The following is a 21,717-nucleotide window of genomic DNA, read 5'->3' on the forward strand; positions in this document are numbered from 1 at the left end:
CATAGTACATTTTTTTTCCTACTATGGAAGTCAATGGCTCCAGTTAACTGTTTGGTTATTCTTCAAAATATCTATCTTTCTGTGCAGCAGAAGAAAGAAATTCATACAGGTTTGAAACAACTTGAGGGTGAGTAAATGATGACAGAATTTTCATTTTAAAGTGAAGTATCCCTTTAAATCAAATATAAACTGCCAAAGAAATTGGCCCTGATTCTCTTAAATCAATATAATTTTCTTGTTTAAAAAGATGTTTACATATTTGCCAACCAATATTTTCAAACATGTTCAATTTCATACGTTTTCCGAGGGTGAAATCCGTTGCCTGATTGTTAACATTAAAGGTAAAAAATAATAAAAAATTGTAAAGTATTTATCTTTGTTTGAATAACTACTCAACCTTACCTTACACATTAATACTGGAAAAATAGCCCCTTTGGTGTAAAACACATTAAGTCATTTTATGGCACGATTTTTAATGATGACCACCGTAAATAAGGGCTCCCCCTCCCTACAAAAGCCAATTTAACCAGTTATTGTGGGTGTATTCTGTCATTGACTGACATCTTTTTATGTCATAATGTACAAACATATCTTTTCTTTTGAAGGATGACATTGATAAAGCTCCAGAGGAGACGAGACGTAAGATTATTTTGTTGTGTTAACTTTGTTCATGTTGAGCTTTCATACTTTGTTTGTTTTAATATTTTATTTGTGTGTTCTTGTGTTTGCAGAACTTTATAAAGAATATCGTTCTCTCAAAGAAGCAAAAGAAAGAAAGAGCTCAGAGGTGGAAGATCCAGCAAACCCCCCAGAGAGTCACTCATCCACAACTGTGAGAATCTACTTCATTTGAACATTCATCATCAGCCGTCTTTATAGTTTCTGAAGATAAGAACCGATCATATGTGTAGATCCAGTAAATGTTTGCGTTCACTGTTTTACTTTTAAGGGATCTGGATAGTGATGTAGTACTCGAGTCCGGTCTCGAGACCGATTTCTGCTTTCTCGGACTCGTCTCGGACTTGTTCCTTCAAAGACTCAAGCCGTTTCTCAATATGCGTTCTTGTCTGTACTTGTGTTCTTGTGGACTTGTGAAACGTCATCAGTCGCTGCCCAAGTACTGTTCCAATTCAAAGTTCACATCTAGCCAAGTCCAGTTCAAATCCCCGGATGTGTTCTTGATCCGCCCCTTTTACCGAGGATGCATCGAGAGATGACTTGTGCGGACTTGAGACAGCCAGGTATCCCAGAATGCATCTCACACCAACCAGCAAGCGTCAATAGCAGAGGAGAAACCCCACGTAATTTAAAAATAGGGTGGATTGCCCTAATGTGGGACACTGCCTAATGTGGGACACCTAAGGTCTAGTGTTTGTAGGTCCCCCATAAATAAACGAATGACAGTGAAGCTATGGGTAAGACAAAGCTGTGGTGTCATGTGATCAACATCACATGACCTATCAAATGTCCAATCATATTTGAGGGTGGAGCAATCATCAAACAGGAGGCATCTTGTGTGAAGACCATCCAAAGGCCAGTGACATAGAGTTTTAACACATTTGATATTAAGGAGTTAAATACATTTTAAACAAAGCAATCCTGCTACTTTTTAGCCTTATATGCTTATGAAATGTTTGTCCATCAAAAAATAGTCTAACTTTGTGTGTATAAACTATATATTTTATATTTTTATCAAATTTCCTAGTGTCCCACATTAGGAAATGTGGTTTCCAAATCCGGGACAGCATGATCAGCCTAATGACAGTACTTAAATGAGTCAAAAATGTGTGGTGGGGCATGGTTTGTGGGACAAACATGGTTATTTACATGGTTTTAGTCTTGTAATGCAATATTACAATACTGTTAATGCAGATTTTTACAGTCATGTGAATTTTTTTATTCTTGGGGGGCGGTTTGAAGGCTCTTTTTTGTGTGTATGTGTGCATGTGCATGCATGTGTGTGTGTGTGTGTGTGTGTGTGTGTGTGTGTGTGTGTGTGTGTGTGTGTGTGTGTGTGTTTGTTTGTGTGTCATGTGTGTGTAAAAGGTAGGTAGTTGACTTAACATGAAAAATAGCTCTGAATCTGAGCACAGAAAACCAATAAAGCCATTCCACTTTATTTTATGCATCTGATTAATTCAATGAAATGTATTTCAGATCACAAGGTGAGAAAGACAGGGACAGATTGACAGATGCAGAAAGAGATGCAGAAACAGGGAAAGGATAAGAGAAAGAAACTTAATCAGTGGAGGCAGGAAAGGATGAAAAGAGCCATAGAGGAGTACAGGCAGATTGTTGAGGATGGTGGGGTCCCTCAGCTGAGACTGTTGGCCAGGGCAGGGAATGTCCCTAAATCTACTCTCCAGTGAATCTAAAATAAAATAAGATTTTACTATTCTACATGTATCAATGTGATTTTTGGTCTTTTATCATAGATTTTTCAGTGTCCCACATTGGGGGACACAACTGTCCCACATTAGGAAGCTGCAGATTTTCTCAGACGACTTTCAATAAGAGCACTAATATGTCTATAATTTCTCTTATGAATGGGTTATCTGGATTTTGTCTTTTGATTTGATTAGAAAACCCCCTGAGGATTCCAAAAAGGTATTGGATGTGGATTTAATGTATTGTCTTCACATCGTAATATTCTACAAAAGTCTGAAAAGCAAAAAATGTCCCACATTAGGGCAATCCACCCCTACTGCTGTTATTGTGTCACGAAATGTAGTTTTAAGAGTATTTCAGGCGAGAATGTAGTTGTTTAAAGCTCAAATCTTTGGTTTATTTATAAAGATAGCGCCTATTTGAAAATTTGATCTGACGTTTTCGGAGTTGTGAGAACCAGGCAGTCGGACGCTCGGTGCTCATGTACCCCGCCGAGAACAGCCTTTCCTCTGTTAGTTTGCCGCTGGCTCGGATGTCTCTAGTCTAGTGGTTTAACATGAAATATAAATCGTCTTGTGTATATCTAACGGACGATTTATTTATTTATTTATTTATTTTATTTGTCTCATTAATCTATAATTTGTTCCCCGGCAAAACGTTAAGATGAGGGCAAAGTGAAGTTTCATAGCTTTATTTAGTCTATTTAACTTTAACGTTGTAGCCTAGAGAGCTGACTTATGTTTGACTGAATCGTTTGCTTTATTATTGTATAGCTTCTTATACCTTTTAGGCTACTTATACTTTTATAATGACTATTGATCATTAAAACTGACATTTAACAAAAAAGGTTATGTCATTTTATTTTATATATTTAAAACATAAAATATTTTATTATACATGTTGCCTACATTCTCTTCACTGTATGTACATAATAAAATAAAATGACTCAACCCTGTCTCTTTTTGCTAAATGTTAGTTTTAATGATCAATATTATAATGTTTTTTATTTATCATATTTTAAAAATGAAAACAAAAAGAGTCAGGGTTGTGCTTTATATTTCGTGTTGTTATAAATATGCAGTGAATCAATTGCGTTGCCTGAACCACATTTGTGTTTAAATAAGCAGGAAGACAATGCTTTGAGACTCAACTCTATTACAATAGAAAAACAGTATTATAGTTATACAGTGTTTTTGATCAAATAAATGCAGCATTCTTTGAAAAACATTAAAGGTAGTAATTATTCCAAACTTTATACTTACCAGTGATCTCTGGACTCATGGTGACTCTTAAAAGTTCTTTCTCCTGGCTCAGGTCTTTTATCGTGTTAGGAGTTACGGTAATGGAAACGTTCCCTTTGACTTGGATTTTTTGGATTGCGCCTTCAGCCATAGAGCAGAACTGGCCGATGTTGGAGCCGTCAGTCTCGGAGATCAGCAGAGAGACCCTCTCGTTACACTCCTTGTCTGGGACAGACTGGTGCAGGTTTATGTTAGGGGCCGTGAGATCCACGGTGCTTTGATCGAGCACACGGAGCAGCCAGGTGAACTGGTGGAGGGGAACATGCAGACTGGGGTCCAGCGTGGGAATAGAGAGGGACTGGTGTCTGGTGTCAAGAGGAGATGCACTCGGACAATCTAGAATTGCATGGAGGAAAGACACAATCAAGATAATGTGGTGAATGAATCTCAAAATGATTCTGTCAAGATTATGATTTCATGACTGTCATCTATCGGTCTGTTTGTCTATCTATCTATCTGTATCTATCTATCATCCATCCATCTGTCTCTATCTATCTATCTATCTATCTATCTATCTATCTATCTATCTATCTATCTATCTATCCGTATCTATCTATCTATCTATCTATCTATCTATCTATCTATCTATCTATCTATCTATCTATCTATCTGTCTGTATCTATCTATCTATTACAAATTTATTAAATGTTTAATTTAGGTTTCCACTACAATAGTATATAAACTGAGAAAGTTTAGTTGACTGATTTTAGCATTTGAGGTATAAATGATGATTATTGAGTTTCCAGCAAGAGATTCCTGCCAGACCTGTTTTTCTATTATAAGTTAAATGAGTCAGATCATGGAGACTCTCACCTTTTGTCTTTAATGGCTCTTGGAGCCCGAGCCCCAGCCCCAGTCGTTGAATAGTTAGGCTGATTGGATTAGCCTCTATGCGTGTGAATAGTTATAATGATTGGATTAGGATTGGTAACACTTTAGAGTCTAGGGCGGGTTCCTAAACCTGTATACTTCATTTACATGCTTTGTTCAACCTCAATGTAAATCCCTCCCCCTAAATGTATATATAAATTGCAAGGCAACGTTTCTTAGTCAGACTTGACTTGGATGACTACAGCAACGCACAGCGAAGTCCTCAATAAAGAATAACTTCTGCTTGAAAGATATCCCAACGTCTCCTGGTCTCTGCTTTGACGAAGGAAAAGTTTCCAACACTATCTATCTATCATCCATCCAAATCTATCTATCTATCTATCATCCATCCGAATCTATCTATCTATCATCCATCCGTATCTATCTATCTATCTATCTATCTATCTATCTATCTATCTATCTATCTATCTATCTATCTATCTATCTATCTATCTATCTATCTTTCATCCATCCATCTGTATCCATCCATCCATCATCCATTTGAGACTACAACTGAAGAGTCAAAGCCAGTCCAAACAAAGCATTTTTCCCATGTCTAAATTGTGTTCATGTGACAGTCCACTGCGCATGTGTGCAGCATTTATGCGCTCCCAGTTACCGTAGGTTTGGGTGGCCGTCAGCTGCAGGTCCTCCACGGGGCAGTCGAGGAAGGACAGGTCAGCTTTGGTGCCCGCAGGAACCACTATTTTCTCCTGCGCCACAGAGTTCAAGCTCATTTCACAGTACGACTCGGGGTTTTTATTTTCTATTTGCAGGCTTAATCCCTCCTCATTCCGGAGATCCGTAGTGCAAAGATCTGAACAGAACAGTAAGACAGACAGCGTGCTATTTATCTGCAACTTTATAAAACGGTTAGTTCCAATCCTTGATTCTGATTGGTCAATAGCTGTGCTTTATTCACGATAAAACACGGCTATGACCGCTTCACCCAACGGTTCTATTTATCACTGCACCATATGAAAAAGAATGAGACAAAGTTTGAGAATGGTTTGTTGTGTTTATTTGAGCTTTCATGCATATTACACATTGGAACGTTGTTGTTCACGGTCAGGGACTATTTTTTTCTAGCGGAAGGAATGCTTTTATTAATTTAACTTCATGAAAGTTGCACTAATACATTTTTTTTTTACTTTAATATTGTGTGGTAACCGTTTTATAAAAGAAATAAAGTACTCGAGGCAAGTGCTGTATCGTGAATAAGTAACGGCTGAAGGGGTTGAGAACAACGCCCTTCAGCCGTTACTTATTCACGATACAGAACAGCCTCTCGTACCTTATTGCTTAATTAAAGCAGGACTTCCGCAGTGCAAAGATCTGGACAGAACAGTAAGACAGACAGTGTGCTATTTATCTGCAACTTTAAAGCATGACTTAATCAAGACCAGATACCCTAAATAGCAATATTATTTCAGACACAAAAACAAATCTACATGCTTCTCCTTACATGGTGTCCCACCCCTGAACACTGCCACGTTTATGTTCAAAGAAAGTCCAGGAACTTTTTTTGGTTCACAATTGGTAAGAGTCAGGCTGAAATCTCCCTGTTTATTGGTCGGCTGAATGTCCGTTGGTTCCTTTGTGAATGAAGTCTGGTCCGCCAGTGTATAATCAACCAAAACCTTATTATGTCTGCATACTGGTAGAGTGTAATGTTGAAAGAGAACTGTAAAATTTTGCATTGGCTCAACAGCAAAGTTCCATTTAATTTTTTCTTCACTGTAGTAGCCTGTGTCATAATTTGGTGTGAAGAAATCAGTAGATGACAGTCCTCTGGGCAGCTTGACGTCCACCACAACCAATGCTGTAGATACAAAGAACAAGAAATAAAATCATTTCCAATCAAAAACGAAACACTCAAGAAACGTTCTTGTTCCACATCACTTCTTCTAACCTTTTGTATCCGGTCCTATGGACACTTTGAAGTCAGATGGGTTCAGGTCTGTACCTTTTTGAACCTCCAGAGACACACGTCCTTTAAACAAGGCCTGGATACGACTAATGGTACCGTTCCGACAAAACGTGCCGATGGAGATTGGACCTAACCGCTGGTATGTAATGAAGGTGTAGGTGTGTTTGTCTGGACAGGATTCTGAAGGCTTGATCTGTCTCATTCCTGGAGCTGGAAAGTCCAGTTGAAACATCTGGCTTGGTTGAACCTTCAGATCCCAGTTGAAGGTTCTGCTGAACTCCAGGAATCGGGTCGAATCCGGATGCGCTGCAATGATGCTGCAGGCTGTCGGTGAACAATCTGTGATTGGAATAAAAAGTAAAGATTTAGTGTTTTACAAGGTGATTTTTATCAAGTGGATAGTTCAGACAGTTTATGCTACTCGCCGATTTTTTGGTTGATCTCCACAGTAAAGACGTCGCCCGGCTGAGAGCAGTTGAAAGTCACAATGGTGGGCTGAGCTTCAGTGAGGTCCAGTTTGGAGTTGCAGGTCTGAGACGGACCTTCATCCTTACACACATCACAGTCCTGACCCTGATCTGCCTTCTTAATGAAGTGTACCGTGGTGCCAGGGTCAGGGGTCACCTCAATTTTATGACATTCTGAAAAAATAAGAATAATATAATATAATATAATATATGAATAAAAGGAGAAATAATAATAATAAACTAATATATATGGGGTGTAATGGTTCTCAGTAAAAAAGTTCTCAATAAAAAAATCGAATCATACTGTTCTCCACCCACGACTCAGCACGCACTTGCAATCTGACGATACATAGGCATCTATAATATGGTTTGTTGAAAATAAATAAAACAATCAGACAGAGTATGTTTCTGTCAATTGATACGCATTCTAGAGCATGCATACGGCACTCATGTTGAACAAAGTTTTGGGGGAAGCTCTTACCAGTCATTTGAGCCGTAATCACGTGGGTGTTGATAGCATGAAACCTGAACAGCACACATTGCTGTCTGTGTTTAAACTAAACTCATTTAAGCCTTGCCAATTTAAACATTCGAGTGCAAGACGCGAAAGAGAACTCGCGGGCACTGTAAGAAGATTTGTCGTGTCACACAAAGCCGTGTCTTAAATATTTACTTTATAGCCCTTAATCCTGTAATTGTGGACAAATGTGGGCACAGAGGACTCAGGTGTGATCCTATTTTTTATTTATTATAAATGTTATATCACTGTCTTCGATAAAATTTTGTCTATCCATTTATGGTGTTTTTTTTATTTTGGGGGTATTTTTGAATTTATTTACTTCAAAAAGTACCATATTTTCTATGTAAATTATGCTTATTTTTATGTTTGTTTTTTTTTTTATTTTTTTTTTTAACTACATTAAAATATCATTCCAATAAGTTCTTAGAGCTAAAACCTAAAGATGAAGTGACTTTGCTGTCACCAGGGGTCCGTTCTTCGTACGTCGCTAACTCACTTAGCTGGATTTGATTGTTGGCGATTTGGCATGATCCTGGATTGTTTGGTTCTTCAACGCTCATCCTGGACTTGCTGTCATAGCAACATGTGCGCAAACTTAAACCTGCTCGGGAGCAGGCTTATTTCATGTTAACAGGATTAGATCCCGGCTTCATAAGCGGAGCTGATACGGGAAGTCCAGCGCAGCGCGATAGTGCACTTTCTGAGATAGCCTATAGCCTATATATATTTTCTCGTGATTCGTGAGATTGTCGTTTTTTGTCGCTTTTATGTTTCAAAAAACAGGGTTTTTTAAAATTTTTTTAATTTTTTTATTTATTTCCAAGCCACTTAAGACCCAATGTTGTAAAGCAGTTTTTTTTATTATTCTTTTTAGGTTATCATAATTTTTTATGAAGATCATACAATCATGACCATGCCGATTACAGATATGTCACTCAGGCTTCACTAACGTGATTGGTACTATAGACTATAGGCTACCATAGACTGCCATCAAGGCCTCAATGAAGGGGATTATGTGAACAGAAAGGGGATTCACAATGTAAATGTGCAGCCCAGTTACTATTGTGATTCTTAATATTCCAGATTAGTAATATTATATAAAATTAAAAAAAAGGCAGTTGACTAAAATCTTCCATATCACAAATGTGAAAGCAAAATGGCCAGGATCTGTGCATGACTTAATCATTTTCAGAGATTCACATGTCTGCACATTATTTGCAAGTGGTAAGAAAAGTTCCACAATTAAATATCAAGCTCACTGTATTACATACACTTATGCTGATCCTAACAGAACTGCATTTTTTCATAGGTGATTATGACATGTTCCTGCCTGCAGACAGGTGTTTTATGACCCCATTCCCTGACCCAAACCAGTTACAATGCAGCTCTAGCCAGGACAAGGGCACACAATGAAATGAACTTTGGCTAACTAAAGGGAAGATTTCAGTGTCTGAAAAGTCTGAGGGTTGCACACCTGACAGGGCCTGGGACATTGTTGCATGTGCCATATTACACAACATTGCCAAAAAAAAAAAAAAAAAAAAAAAAAAAACTTTTCATTAAATGTTTAATAAAAGACTAATATGCTTAGTTCCTTGAGTTTTATTTCAATTGTTCTTTGTAAAGAAAAGCCAGTGGTCAAGTGCCTGCAACAAGAGATATTAGACACATGCCTCATGCAACAAATAAAAAGGAAAAGTTGGCTATACACTGCCCACCTGTAGGCCTATGTCTCCTCTGTCTGGGCAGACTCTTCTGTAGGCCTTTCTGTAGATGTGGAATCCTGCAACTTATATTGCAGCCATAAAGCATACAAGTATAAATTAAGTAAAGTTATTTATGCACTCGCAGGTAGGCTAGTTCCTCCATATGACAGTTATCTGAGAGGGTTTGTTCACTGTCCAGTGCAATGGAAACAAATGGACATTACAAAGTCTTATACTTTCTTTCCTTTGGAAAGTTAGAAAATGTCCACTTACTGCACATATTTCAGCCACCACTTTCTTGGGAACAGATACAAGTGTTGGTGTATTATGTAAAAGTGCACAAAAGAGGAAAACACAATGTCATTACAATGAACTACACTGGGGAAAAATGTGATCAATAACTCATGGCAAAATATTTTACATTAACATAAGTTTATCAGTTTTCACTTTCACAAGTCAAAGCAATTCATCATTACTCAAGATTTAACAGTTGAAATGACTATACAGCCTTAATTTAATGCAGCAAAAATTATTTTACAATGTAGGCTACTAAGATCTTTTCTTTTCTTTTTTTTTCTCAGCCTTTTTCTTGGTTGCTTTTATAAACAGAACACCATTTATTTAACAGTGCCTTTTATAAAAGAGACTACTGTATAATATAACTAAAAATTACCATTATGTAGAATATTTTTGTACTTCACTTTTATTAGTTCCCATGTTCTAGTGTGGTGACTCTGACATTACAATGCACAAAGTAATTATGCAATTATTAAAATTAAAAAAAAATAAGCTAATAAGTGATAAAAACATCTAACATGGCCACTTCTAACGGATTTAAATTGTCTGCTACTTTTTGCCAGCCCTCTCTCCTGGCTTTTGCAGACTTTGAGGTGTTCCCTGGCGTTTTGATTAAACATTAAAATTCCGAATAAACTTCGACTATTAGTTCTTGCTCTGCTGAGGAGAAAAACTGAGTGCGTTCTTTGGCCACGCTGAGCAGCCAATAGCAGCGTTGCTGATCAATGTTTCTACTATCGATACATATCCCCTTTTAACCAGCGCATGAACGCGCAATTATCTCAGATAACAAAATCCAGCTATACTAATCATATCCGGCAAGTGTGTTCGAAGAACGTACTCGGTTACTAATGTAACCTCGGTTCTCTCTAGAAGAGGGAACGAGTATTGCGTAAGGTTAGCTTACGCATCGGGAAAGTCTTCTTTCTTCGAGATCTGAAGCCAAAAAATTATCCTTAATTTTGTATACATTGTCAACGCAGTGCAGCAGCCGACAGACCTAGGCAGGCTGTATAAGCGTGCTCATTGGCTGCTCGGCGGCAACTGCTTAAGCCTATCGGTGAGCGCTCTGAACGCGGCAACCAATGAGGGCGCTTCGCGCCCTCCACACCCTTCTAACCGTCAGAATGGGTGTGGCCAGCGTGTATAAATTCAGCGCTCATAGGCTAAAATTCGGGTTTTCGCAGTCTGAAGCGCAAAAGCTCGTGGCGCGACACGGCAGGTTACGCAATACTCGTTCCCTCTTCTAGAGAGAACCGAGGTTACATTAGTAACCGAGTACGTTCTCTTACGAGAGGTCTCTCGTATTGCGTAAGGTTAGCTTACGCATCGGGAACCCTTTGTCAACGCCGTGTGCGCCAAGCATCCAGCCCATGAATCCCAGGGAAACCGGGGAAAACACTCTGCTGGGAAATGTGGCCGGTCGGAGAGACGGGCCAGCGCAGTACAGGCACTTCATGCAGCATATGAAATAGAGCGGCGCGGCCGGTCTATAAACATATAACAGTACAAACAGTAGGGCCGGCAGAGCGAGCCCATACAGTACATAAGCACTCATAAGGGTAGGAGAAAAACGACATAGTCGGTCTCACATGAAGGGAAAAATTCCCGCGCGACAGAGAATAATACGGGCGGCCAGCAGCGCGGGCCAGCACCGACAACAGCGCGTAACGGGAAATAGGAAACAGAGCGGATCAGCCGGTCTGAGTCAAACACTTCACCCTGAGTATAGTACCAGAATAGCGCCAGCATATGAACGTAGTCTGCACACGAGAAATGGGCAGAGCATACATGTCACTTATGCTGACAGTATTTTTGCCTGTAGGGCAGGAACTTCCAGGTTATAAAACCTCACGAATGTTGACGGGGAGGCCCAGCCCGCCGCCATACAAATACCGTGATTAGAAATTCCGCTGGACCAGGCCCACGACGAGGCCATGCCTCTAGTGGAGTGGGCTCTGATGCCCAGAGGGCACTGCAGGTGTCTGGAGGCATAAGCTGCTGCTATCGCGTCCACTATCCACCTGGACAAGCTCTGTTTCGAGGCGGCAAGACCCTTGGTGCGTCCGCCGAAGGAAACAAAGAGCTGCTCTGAACGCCTGAAAGCGGCGGAGCGCGTGATGTAAACTCTCAGCGCCCGGACAGGGCATAGGAGGTTATCACTGTCCCCACTGTCGGATGCTGGCAGAGCCGAGAGGGACATAACTTGTGCCCTAAACGGGGTTCCAATCGCTTTGGGGATGTAACCGTGTCTCGGTCTGAGAATGACTTTCGAGTCATTCGGCCCGAACTCAAGACATGCAGGGCTAACAGATAGCGCGTGCAAATCACCACTCGTTTGACTGAAGACAGAGCTATCAGAAAAACGGTTTTAAGCGACAGATACTTTAGATCCGCGGATTCAAGCGGTTCAAAGGGAAAAGCCTCTAGGGCCGCTAGGACCAAGGACAGATCCCACGAGGGAACCGAGGGGGGCCGCGGGGGATTCATCCGTCTAGCTCCTCTGAGGAAGCGGATAATGAGCTCATTCCTTCCCATTGCCCGGCCGCGCGTCGTCTCAGCGAACGCTGCAATAGCGGCCACATATACTTTGAGCGTGGAAGGGGATCTGCCCTTTTCCAACAGCTCTTGTAAGAAGGAGAGCACCCGTGGGACCCCGCATGCGCGCGGATCCAAGTTTTTAGTAGCGCACCATTTAGAAAACACCGACCATTTAGACGCGTAGAGCCGTCTCGTGGAGGGGGCTCTCGACTGTGTGATCGTGTTCACGACCCCTTCTGACAGGTCAACGGGTATCCGTTGATCACCCATGCATGCAGCGACCAGCGCTCTGGATGGGGATGCCAGATCGATCCACCGGCTTGGGAGAGGAGATCCTTTCTCACCGGGATCGGCCATGGGGGTGAGTGCGACAGCCTCACTAGCTCTGGGTACCAAGTTTGGTTTTCCCATCGCGGGGCTATAAGCAGCACTGAGTGGTGCGTTTCTCTGATCCTCGAAATGACCTGTGGCAACAGGGAGATCGGAGGAAAAGCATACAGCGGGAGGCTGGGCCATGTCTGGGACAGCGCGTCCTCGCTCTTCGAATAAAACTTCGGGCATTGAGCATTGTCTTTCGACGCAAAGAGGTCGATTTCCGCTCTGCCGAATAGGCGCCAGAGAAACTGGACTGTCTGGGGGTGCAGAGACCATTCTCCCGGGGGAATGTTGTCCCTGGACAGTCTGTCTGGACCGACATTCAGGTGGCCCGGCACGTGCGCGGCTCTCAGCGAGCGCAGCGAGCGGTAAGCCCACACGAGAAGGCGTTCTGTCAGCCTGCACAGATTCCTGGATCTGACACCGCCCTGTCGGTTCACATAGGATACCACGGACGTGTTGTCCGAGCGGACTAGCACATGGTGATCCCGTATGAATGGGAGGAAGCGCCTGAGCGCGTTCTCGACCGCTATCATCTCCAAACAGTTTATGTGGAGGCATTTTTCCCGGTCTGACCACAGGCCAAAAGCCGGTTTGCCCTCGAACAGAGCGCCCCAGCCTGAGGTGGAAGCGTCCGTCGAGATAACTTTGCGGTGTGAGATAGCTCCCATTGTCACTCCCCGCTGGTACCAGTCGGCCGCTAACCAGGGCTTCAGAGCTGAAACGCAGCTCTGAGTCACTCTGATGCGGATACCGCCGGAAGCCCAGGCTCGGTGAGGCACTCGGGCATTCAGCCAGCGTTGTAGCGGGCGCATTCGTAAAAGACCCAGCCGAAGCACTGCTGCGGCTGAGGCCATACAACCCAGTAACCTCTGAAATGTTTTGAGAGGTACGGTGCTGCCCGGCCGGAGGGACGCGGCCAGGCGTTGAATGCAGCGCGCGCGCTGTGTCGACAGGCGGGCCGTGTACTGATATACCTGACCGTCGAAGGCGAATCTCAAGAATGGCCTGTGACGGGGTATTATCAGGATCTGAAAAGCACGCGTCTTTTAGATCGAGAGATATAAACCAGTCCCTCGGGCGAATTTGCGCGAGAATTTGTCTGGTTGTGAGCATTTTGAACGGTCTTCTCATAAGAGCCTTGCTCAAACGTCTCAGATCCAAAATTGGTCTGAGAGCTCCGTCCTTCTTGGGAACGAGGAAATAACGGCTGTAAAAGCCCGACTCGCTCATGGAAGGGGAAACCGGTTCTATAGCCCTTTTGCACAGAAGTGTAGCTATTTCTGCTCGAAGTAGATGTGCTACTTCCCCATTCACTCTGGTCTCGATACGCGCTTGAAAGCGCGGAGGGCGGCGAGCGAACTGCAGAGTATAGCCCTGTTTTACTGTGCTTAGCACCCGTTCTGATGCGCCTGGAATAGCTTCCCACGCTTTTGCGTGTGCAGCCAGGGGCAGAATGGCCTCCGGGCTCCGATCGCCGCGCATCGCGGGCTCGAGAGCTCGAAACGGAGGGGCGGGCGCGGCGCGCGCGCTCTTGGTGCTTAGATACGGCGGATCGCACGCAGCGATAGCTGGCCGTTTTACACACAGTGTCCCGGTGGCTTTAGACGGGGAACATAAAGTGTGAGGCGCGACGCGCGATGGCGGCGTCGGGGGCGAAAATGTTCGTTAGTATGTGTGAGCGCTCGAGGGCGGGCACAAGACTTACATTCAGGGGCGGGCGCGGCGCGCGCGCTCTTGGTGGTTAGATACGGCGGATCGCACGTAGCGATAGCTGGCCGTTTTACACACAGTGTCCCGGTGGCTTTGGACGGGGAACATATAGTGTGAGGCGCGACGCGCGATGTCGGCGTCGGGGCGAAAATGTTAGTTAGTATGTGTGAGCGCTCGAGGGCGGGCACAGGACTTACATTTAAAACATGACCGGTCGTGCGAGGCCGTGTGACAGAGCGGGCAGTGAGTAGGTGTGGGCACGGAGAAGTGGACACGTGACCTACTTTTAACACTAAAGCGGCTTTTGCCTGCTTCATGAGAGTGATGGGCTCTGTGAGAGACACGGGATGTATAGTGCTTGTGTACAGGGGTGAGCACAGAACGTGGGCACATTCACTGTACTAGAAACACATACGGCGTCAGCCGTGCAACCAGACATTATGCTCTTTTGAAATTTTTCTGGGTTGCCGTGAGAACGGCGGATGCACGCAGGCGAGCGGGTAGATACCGGCTCGTTGACTGCGAGGTAAACAGCTGCAGTAGCCATGGCAACGGGGACTGACAGAGCGTTAAGCTTCGACGGTGGTCCAGCCGCAGGGCTGCGGGATTTAACCGTCTTTTCTTCTCTCGTGTTTAGACGCTCAAAAATACTCGAGCACCCTGAGAAGGTGTGGTGCGAGAGGCGGGTTCGCTTTCTGTAAGTAAGAAAGACTGGCCGCGAGCTCTGAGAAGCAAGCAGCATAAATTTTTATCTTCCCCGAGAGCTGGGATCGAACGCGGATCTCTCGCATGAAAGCGTATGATTCTGCCACTGAGCCACAGGGGGAAACACATAAGCTTTCAGTTAGCGCGAGCATACGTCGGCGTTTGTTTGCAGGCGTGCGTGTGTTTAAAACAAGCTCGTTTACTGCAATAGTAATATTTCCAGTCGCCTGAACTTAAGAGGGGACTGAGAAATGTGTGAGGATTGGCGGTTGTCCAGCCGTAGCGAGACTAACACACTCTCTTCTCTTTTCGCCGGTGAGTGAGGCGTGCACGCTGAACGCTGCTCGTGACCGTCCGCTTTGTAATCCCTTGAACGGCGCAATCTGCGCGGCCCAACGAGGGAGACAGCGGGCTTGTTTTCTGTATGTAAGAAAAACTGGCCGCGAGCTCGGAGAAGCGAACAGCATAAACTTTAACTGCCGCGAGAGCGGGGACCGAACCCCGGTCTCTAGCTTGACAGTCTAGGATTCCGCCACTGAGCCACAGGGGAGAATACATTAGCACTCGGTTAGCGTCATCATGTCTTGTGACGGCGTTTGCTTGCAGGCGAGCGTGTATTTATAACAGGCTCGTATACTGCAATAGTAACAATTCCAGTCGCCTGAACTTAAGAGGGGACTGAGAAATGGAGGTTATAGTCCAGGCCACGGCGGGACGAAAACACTCTGTTCCCCTTTCACCGGTGAGTGACGCGCGAGGACGGAGTAGCTTTCTTGTAACGTAAAGAGAGCTCCAAGACCGTCCGCTCCTGCCACCCCTTGTGAGCGGCGCAGTTTGCGCGGCTCGAACAGAGGGAGAGGAAACTCGCTCCGAGACCGTCCGCTCCTGCCATCCCTCGTGAGCGGCTCAGTTTGCGCGGCTCGAACAGAGGGAGAGGAAACTCGCTCCGAGACCATCCGCTTCTGCCATCCCTTGTGAGCGGCGTAGTTGCACGGCTCGAACAGAGGGAGAGTACGGGTATCTATCACATTCGCCTCATCTCCTGACGCGGCGGCGGCGCGGGCGAGAGCCGGCGGTTGAGCGGCCGGGAGGGAGAGGGCGAGAGAGAGCTCGAGGGAGAGGTTCCGGCGAGCTCCTCAGTCACAACAGTCTCCGGTGGTCGCTGCGAGCGGCGCTTCTTATTGCGCGGCCCGGCAGGGACAGGCGGAGCGACAGCTTGGTCGAAAGCTTCAAGTCGAGCCCGCAGGGTCGACATTGAAAGCTCTTCGCACTCGGAGAATGCGGTGGCGGCGTGCCCGCGGCCCAGGCGGAGAGCGCAGAGAGGTGGCGGTCTCCGTTGCTGAGCGCGGCGCGGCACGAGCCGCAAAAACGAGGCGTTTTTACAAAAACACAGAAACAGTAATAATGTAAAGGATATGTCGCCGGATAGCGTAGCAGGCACGGATGGCTGAAGGCGGCGAAGACGGCCGGCTTCCTCAGGCGCTGTCCTAAGCTTGCTGGTCGCTGGTTTCAACGGCGGCGGCTCTCAAGATCCAGCGATGCGAAGAGCGTCGCTGAAGACAAGAAAATCTGAATTTTAGCCTATGAGCGCTGAATTTATACACGCTGGCCACACCCATTCTGACGGTTAGAAGGGTGTGGAGGGTCATTGGTTGCCGCGTTCAGAGCGCTCACCGATAGGCTTAAGCAGTTGCCGCCGAGCAGCCAATGAGCACGCTTATACAGCCTGCCTAGGTCTGTCGGCTGCTGCACTGCGTTGACAATGTATACAAAATTAAGGATAATTTTTTGGCTTCAGATCTCGAAGAAAGAAGACTTTCCCGATGTGTAAGCTAACCTTACGCAATACGAGAGACCTCTCGTAAGAGAACCGAGTTAGCCAGATCATGATTCGCACGATGATATCATCTTGGATGTGTCATTTGATCTCGGATGTAATAAGCAACGTACGAAGAACGGGCCCCTGGTGTCTTATTTTGGTATTAAATTAACAAAAAAACAATAATATCAATAGCCACTAGATTAATCTGATATTTTTATTATTACAGGAATGAGAAAATAGTTTGATACCATCAACTATTAAGTCAGGAAGTTTCCTTTCGCTACTTCCAAAAGTAAGGTGACTTTTCATCAAATGTTTTAACCCATTGGGAATAGCTTTAACAACTTGCTGAAACTCTTTAAATGGAATGGGGAAATTGTAGATAAACATAAAATCTTCATAAGACAAAACATTTCCATTTTCATCAAACAAATCCATGACAAAATATATATGTTTTTCAAACCATTTACCTAAAAATAAAGATTTATTCCTAGAGGTAATAAGACAATTGTTCCAGAGAAGCATTTTGTGTGGAGAAAAATTGTGATGGAAACCAATTTTCCAAGCTAATAACACTTGCTGGTAAAATTTGGATAGATTAATTGGTAATTTCCCAGGCAGATAGTTATATCTCAGTAGAAAAGCTAAGCCTCCAAGCTTGTTAAAGATGGACTGAGGAATAAAGAACCATAATGAATTTTCATTTCTTTGACAGTTTCTTAACCAATTAAGTTTAAAAGTATTGTTAATATCAAAACAATCTAACATCTCTAAGCCACCATCAACTCTTTTGCCTGATATAATGTCCTTTTTTAATTTGCAAGGTTTATTTTTCCAAATAAAATCGAGAAAGGTTTTATTAATTTCTTTGGAAGTTTTATCACTGACGTAAAGGGAGAGAGCTGGGTAAACAAATCTGGAAAGACCCTCAGCTTTGGAAAGCAAAACTCTCCCAAACAAAGTCAAATCCCTTTGTAACCAGTTGTTAACGATATTTTCAGTTTTTTTAATTTTAGGCATAAAATTCAGTTGTTCCCGTGTGTGTTTATTTTTAGAAATATGAATGCCAAGGTATTTAACAGAGTCCTTTACTGGTATGCCTTCAACTAATAGATCTATAGAATCGTGTATTTTCTCTTGGAGAAAAATTCCGGGCAGTGAGCGTTTTCTTGAGACGCGAACAGGTCTACTTCCGCTCTGCCAAATTTCTTCCACAGCAGTTGGACTGTCTGTGGGTGTAGAGACCATTCGCCTGCCGGAACATTGTTCCTGGACAGTCTGTCTGGTCCTATGTTCAGGAGCCCTGGCACGTGCGCTGCTCTCAGCGAGCGCAGGTTGCGCTGAGCCCATACCAGGAGGCGTTCTGCTAGCCTGTGCAGGTCCCTGGACCTGAGGCCGCCCTGGCGATTTATCTAGGACACCACAGACATGTTGTCCGAGCGGACCAGGACGTGGCGTCCTTTTATTTGGGGACAAAAACGCGTCAGCGCGTTGTCTACTGCCAACATTTCGAGGCAGTTTATGTGCAGAAGCTTTTCCCGTTCTGACCACTGGCCGAAGAACGGTCTGCCCTCGAGCAGCGCTCCCCATCCCGAGGTGGATGCGTCCGTAGACACCACACTCACCCTCGAGGAAGTCCCCAGGCTTACACCTGATTGGTACCAGTCGTCCGCTTTCCAAGGTTTCAGAGCTGTGACGCACTTCTGATTGACCTTGAGACGAAGCAGACCGGATGCCCACGCTCGGCGTGGGACTCGCGCTTTCAGCCAGAACTGCAGTGGGCGCATGCGGAGCAGGCCCAGCTGGAGCACTGATGATGCTGAGGCCATGAGACCCAGCATCTTCTGAAATTTCTTGAGCGGGACAAATGCGCCGCAGCGGAAAGAGTTCGCTGTACGCTGAATGTCTACCGCACGCTGTGGTGATAGCCGTGCTATCATGGACAGCGAGTCCAGCTCTGTGCCCAGGAAAGATATAGTCTGACTGGGGGACAGAGAGCTCTTCGCCCAATTGACTCTGAGACCCAAATTCTTGAGGTGATCGAGTAAAATGGTCGTGTGCTCTATGAGCACTGAGCGAGATTGCGCTAGAATCAGCCAATCGTCCAAATAGTTCAGTACTCGCACGCCCCTCATTCTGAGGGGTGCGAGCGCCGCATCCATGCACTTCGTAAATGTACGGGGTGCCAGGGATAAACCGAACGGCAGGACTGTGTACTGATATGCCTGGCCCTCGAAGGCGAACCTCAAAAATCGCCTGTGACGTGACGCTATCTGTATTTGAAAATACGCGTCTTTCAGATCTATTGACACAAACCAATCTCCTCGGCGAATCTGCGCGAGGATTTTTCTGGTTCTGAGCATCCTGAATTGTCGCTTCACAAGCACTCTGTTCAGTTGCCTTAGATCTAGTATGGGTCTGAGACCCCCGTCTTTTTTCGGTACCAGGAAGTATCTGCTGTATAGCCCACCTTCGCTCTGAACTTGAGAGAGAGGCTCTATGGCCCCTTTGCTCAATAGTTTCGCCACTTCGGCTCGAAGTAAATGTGCTACTTCTGTTTTTACCATGGTCTCGATGAGCGCCGTATAGCGGCGGGGGCGGCGGCGAAACTGCAGCGAATAGCCTCTTTTTATAATGTCTAGCACCCACTTCGAAACCCCGGGCAGCTTCGCCCATGCATCTGCATGGATAGCTAGGGGTTGAATACGAAGCGCGCTCCGTTCGCTCAGCGATGGAGAGGCTTCGGTGTGCTGTAACACAAGCGACGCGCTAGTGACATTTGAGGCAGGGGGCGCGCTGATAACAGCGGTTCGACTCCTCTGTGGCGGTGAACCGAGAGGGGGAGGGCTGGGCGAGTCCCGTAGGAACTGTCATGTCTGCGTGTGGATGTGGGCGCGGGATAGCGGGCACATTTACCACACCGAAAGCGTTGTTCGCTTGAGTGAAGCGAATGCACGCCGGTTTCGTTTTTACAGAAACCGTGGGACATGCATAACGTAGTGTTTGTGGGCACTGGGTAGTGGGCACATTTGCTACGTTTGATGCGCAATCGATCTGAGTCGATTTTATGTGCGCGAGCCCTGTGTGACGGGCTGTGCTTGTGTGTAGTGATGGGCACTGGGCAGTGGGCATTCTTTCTACACATAAAACACCATTGGCCGTGGCCGGGACACCAGAAAATACACTCTCTTGGGGATTTATCTGGGTAGCCGTGAAAACGGCCTTTGTGTGCAGGCAAGCGGGCGACAGAACCGGCTTGTTGGGTGCAGAATACACTGGACCAGTCACATTTGCTGGAACTGGACGAGCGAATAGCTTTGGTGGAAGTCCGGCCGCGGCGGGACTCGAACACTGTCGTTTTCCTAGGCGTGCTAGGACGACTTCGGGGCCTCGGGCTTTACCACAATCCTAGGCCGCGAGCCACGTATGGCCTGGCGGCGCTGCGAAGTGGCGGCAGTGGGCGGTGGCTGGGGCTGTGAGCTCTGAGCAGACGGTTGCACCGATCTGCAACGTGGCCATGGTGTGCAGCGCTGACGCAGCTTGCCCGGCGGCGGAGAAAGCGCGGTGGAGCAGGCTTGACGTCGTGGGGCAAGCTTTAGAGGGTAGGGCGGGCATAAGTGGGCCGCTATCGCCTCTTTGACCGGCGGCAGCGAATGGTATCCCCTGTTGGCATCGTCGACTGCAGAGAATGCCAAAGAAACAGATGGACGCACTCTAGCTGAATAGGGGGCGTTCCAGGACTTAGCGACTTATTCATGTAGCTCAGGAAGAAAAGGCGCTGGTTTGGACGCAGGCGAAGCGCGCTCCCCAGGCAGGAAAAAGCCATCCAGCCGGTTGTGAGCGGGCTGCTCGGGCGAAGACCACTCGAGGCCGAGGCTCACCGTGGCCTGTGCGAGTACTCGCATGAGCTCCGTCTCGATGGACGCTCTCTCACTCTCCTGACGAAGTGCGGGCAGGGGGCGCGAGATCCTCAGAGCTCGCCCAATCCTCACTGCCTGACGCCAGGATAGAGCAGGAATCATCCTCTCCCAGCAGGGCTTCCTCGTCAGCGATGTCGACGGAAGCGGTGGCAGACGGCGGCCGCTGTCCATCAGGAAGAGAGGCTGACAAAGCCGGTGAAGCAGGCGGGTGAACCGGCGAGCTTTGGCGGCTGGGGGAAGGTTCCGGGACCCGCTGGGCACGGCGCTTTTTACGGTGCGACACCGCGGTGCGCGGTGGGCGAAGCACCCTCATTGGGTCTGGCGTCACGCCAGGCCTCGCTCGATAGGCTGCTGCAGTTGCCGCAGAACAGCCAATAGGCGCGCGAGCTGCCTCGCCTATGTCTGTATGCTGCTGCAACGCGTTTTGCATTAATGAAAAATTAAGGATAATTTTTGGCTTCAATATCTCGCGGAAAAGGATTTTCCCCTAGCGTAAGATATCTTACGCAGTACGAGAGACCTCTCGTAAGAGAACTCTGATATCATGTTTTATGTGTATACGAATGTGTGACTATTCCCAAACTATCTGACAGTGCGATCTCTATGGGTTATGCAATGTAATTTTTATAAAAAATAAAATACAAAAACACATATGTAGGCCTATGTATTAAAGAAAAAAAATGTATTTGGAATGGAATTAAATAAGTAGGCTACTTTTGGGTGTTTTGTTCATTATATTTATTTTCATATAAAAGCAACAGAAGTTAAATTCCATCCAGTTTATTAGCAACACTGTGCACGAGCGTGAATCCCGCGAATCCCGCGATATCCATCTTTGATCTCACAGGTGTCAGATCCACTGCGAGAAGAGAGAACTGTCCGGCTTGCCTACGCTTTTTTCACTTCTCCTCTCACTGCAAGCCAAGTCTTGTACCGCTCTGATCAAGGGAAGTATTTTTTAAAAATAAATCAAAATGATTTTGCCCACATTTGTCCAGAATACGGTTTTAGGGTTAAGCTTTGCGCTTGAACGGACAAATTCACACAAAAATTATGTCAACATGCCCGTCTTGGAGAGTATCCCTAGTAATAGTCAGTTATGTCTTAAGTGAATGCAAACAGTTGAGAAAGAACGCATGTGTACAGTATGAGTGAACTGGAT

The 21,717-nt window shown here is 45.6% G+C and overlaps 1 protein-coding gene across 1 annotated transcript in view; it reads right to left on the reverse strand.

Annotated features, from left to right (window-relative positions):
- Window positions 1-944: 944 nt before the first annotated feature.
- The window catches only part of LOC307163337 (CUB domain-containing protein 1-like), a gene marked incomplete at its 3' end in the record, with an annotated part of 53,374 nt that continues 32,601 nt past the window's right edge, over window positions 945-21,717 (reverse strand). Inside the window, exons 2-8 of the mRNA XM_079879371.1 lie at window positions 6,915-7,130; window positions 6,472-6,828; window positions 6,025-6,381; window positions 5,179-5,376; window positions 3,651-4,025; window positions 2,286-2,371; window positions 945-1,028 (exon numbers count right to left, since the gene is read on the reverse strand). Of these exons, the coding sequence (XP_079735497.1) occupies window positions 945-1,028; window positions 2,286-2,371; window positions 3,651-4,025; window positions 5,179-5,376; window positions 6,025-6,381; window positions 6,472-6,828; window positions 6,915-7,130 (1,673 nt within the window). The remainder of the gene's footprint in view (window positions 1,029-2,285; window positions 2,372-3,650; window positions 4,026-5,178; window positions 5,377-6,024; window positions 6,382-6,471; window positions 6,829-6,914; window positions 7,131-21,717) is intronic.

Source organism: Squalius cephalus (assembly GCF_949319135.1).
Source record: "Squalius cephalus genome assembly, chromosome: 8".
In the NCBI taxonomy this organism is placed as follows: Eukaryota; Metazoa; Chordata; class Actinopteri; order Cypriniformes; family Leuciscidae; genus Squalius; species Squalius cephalus.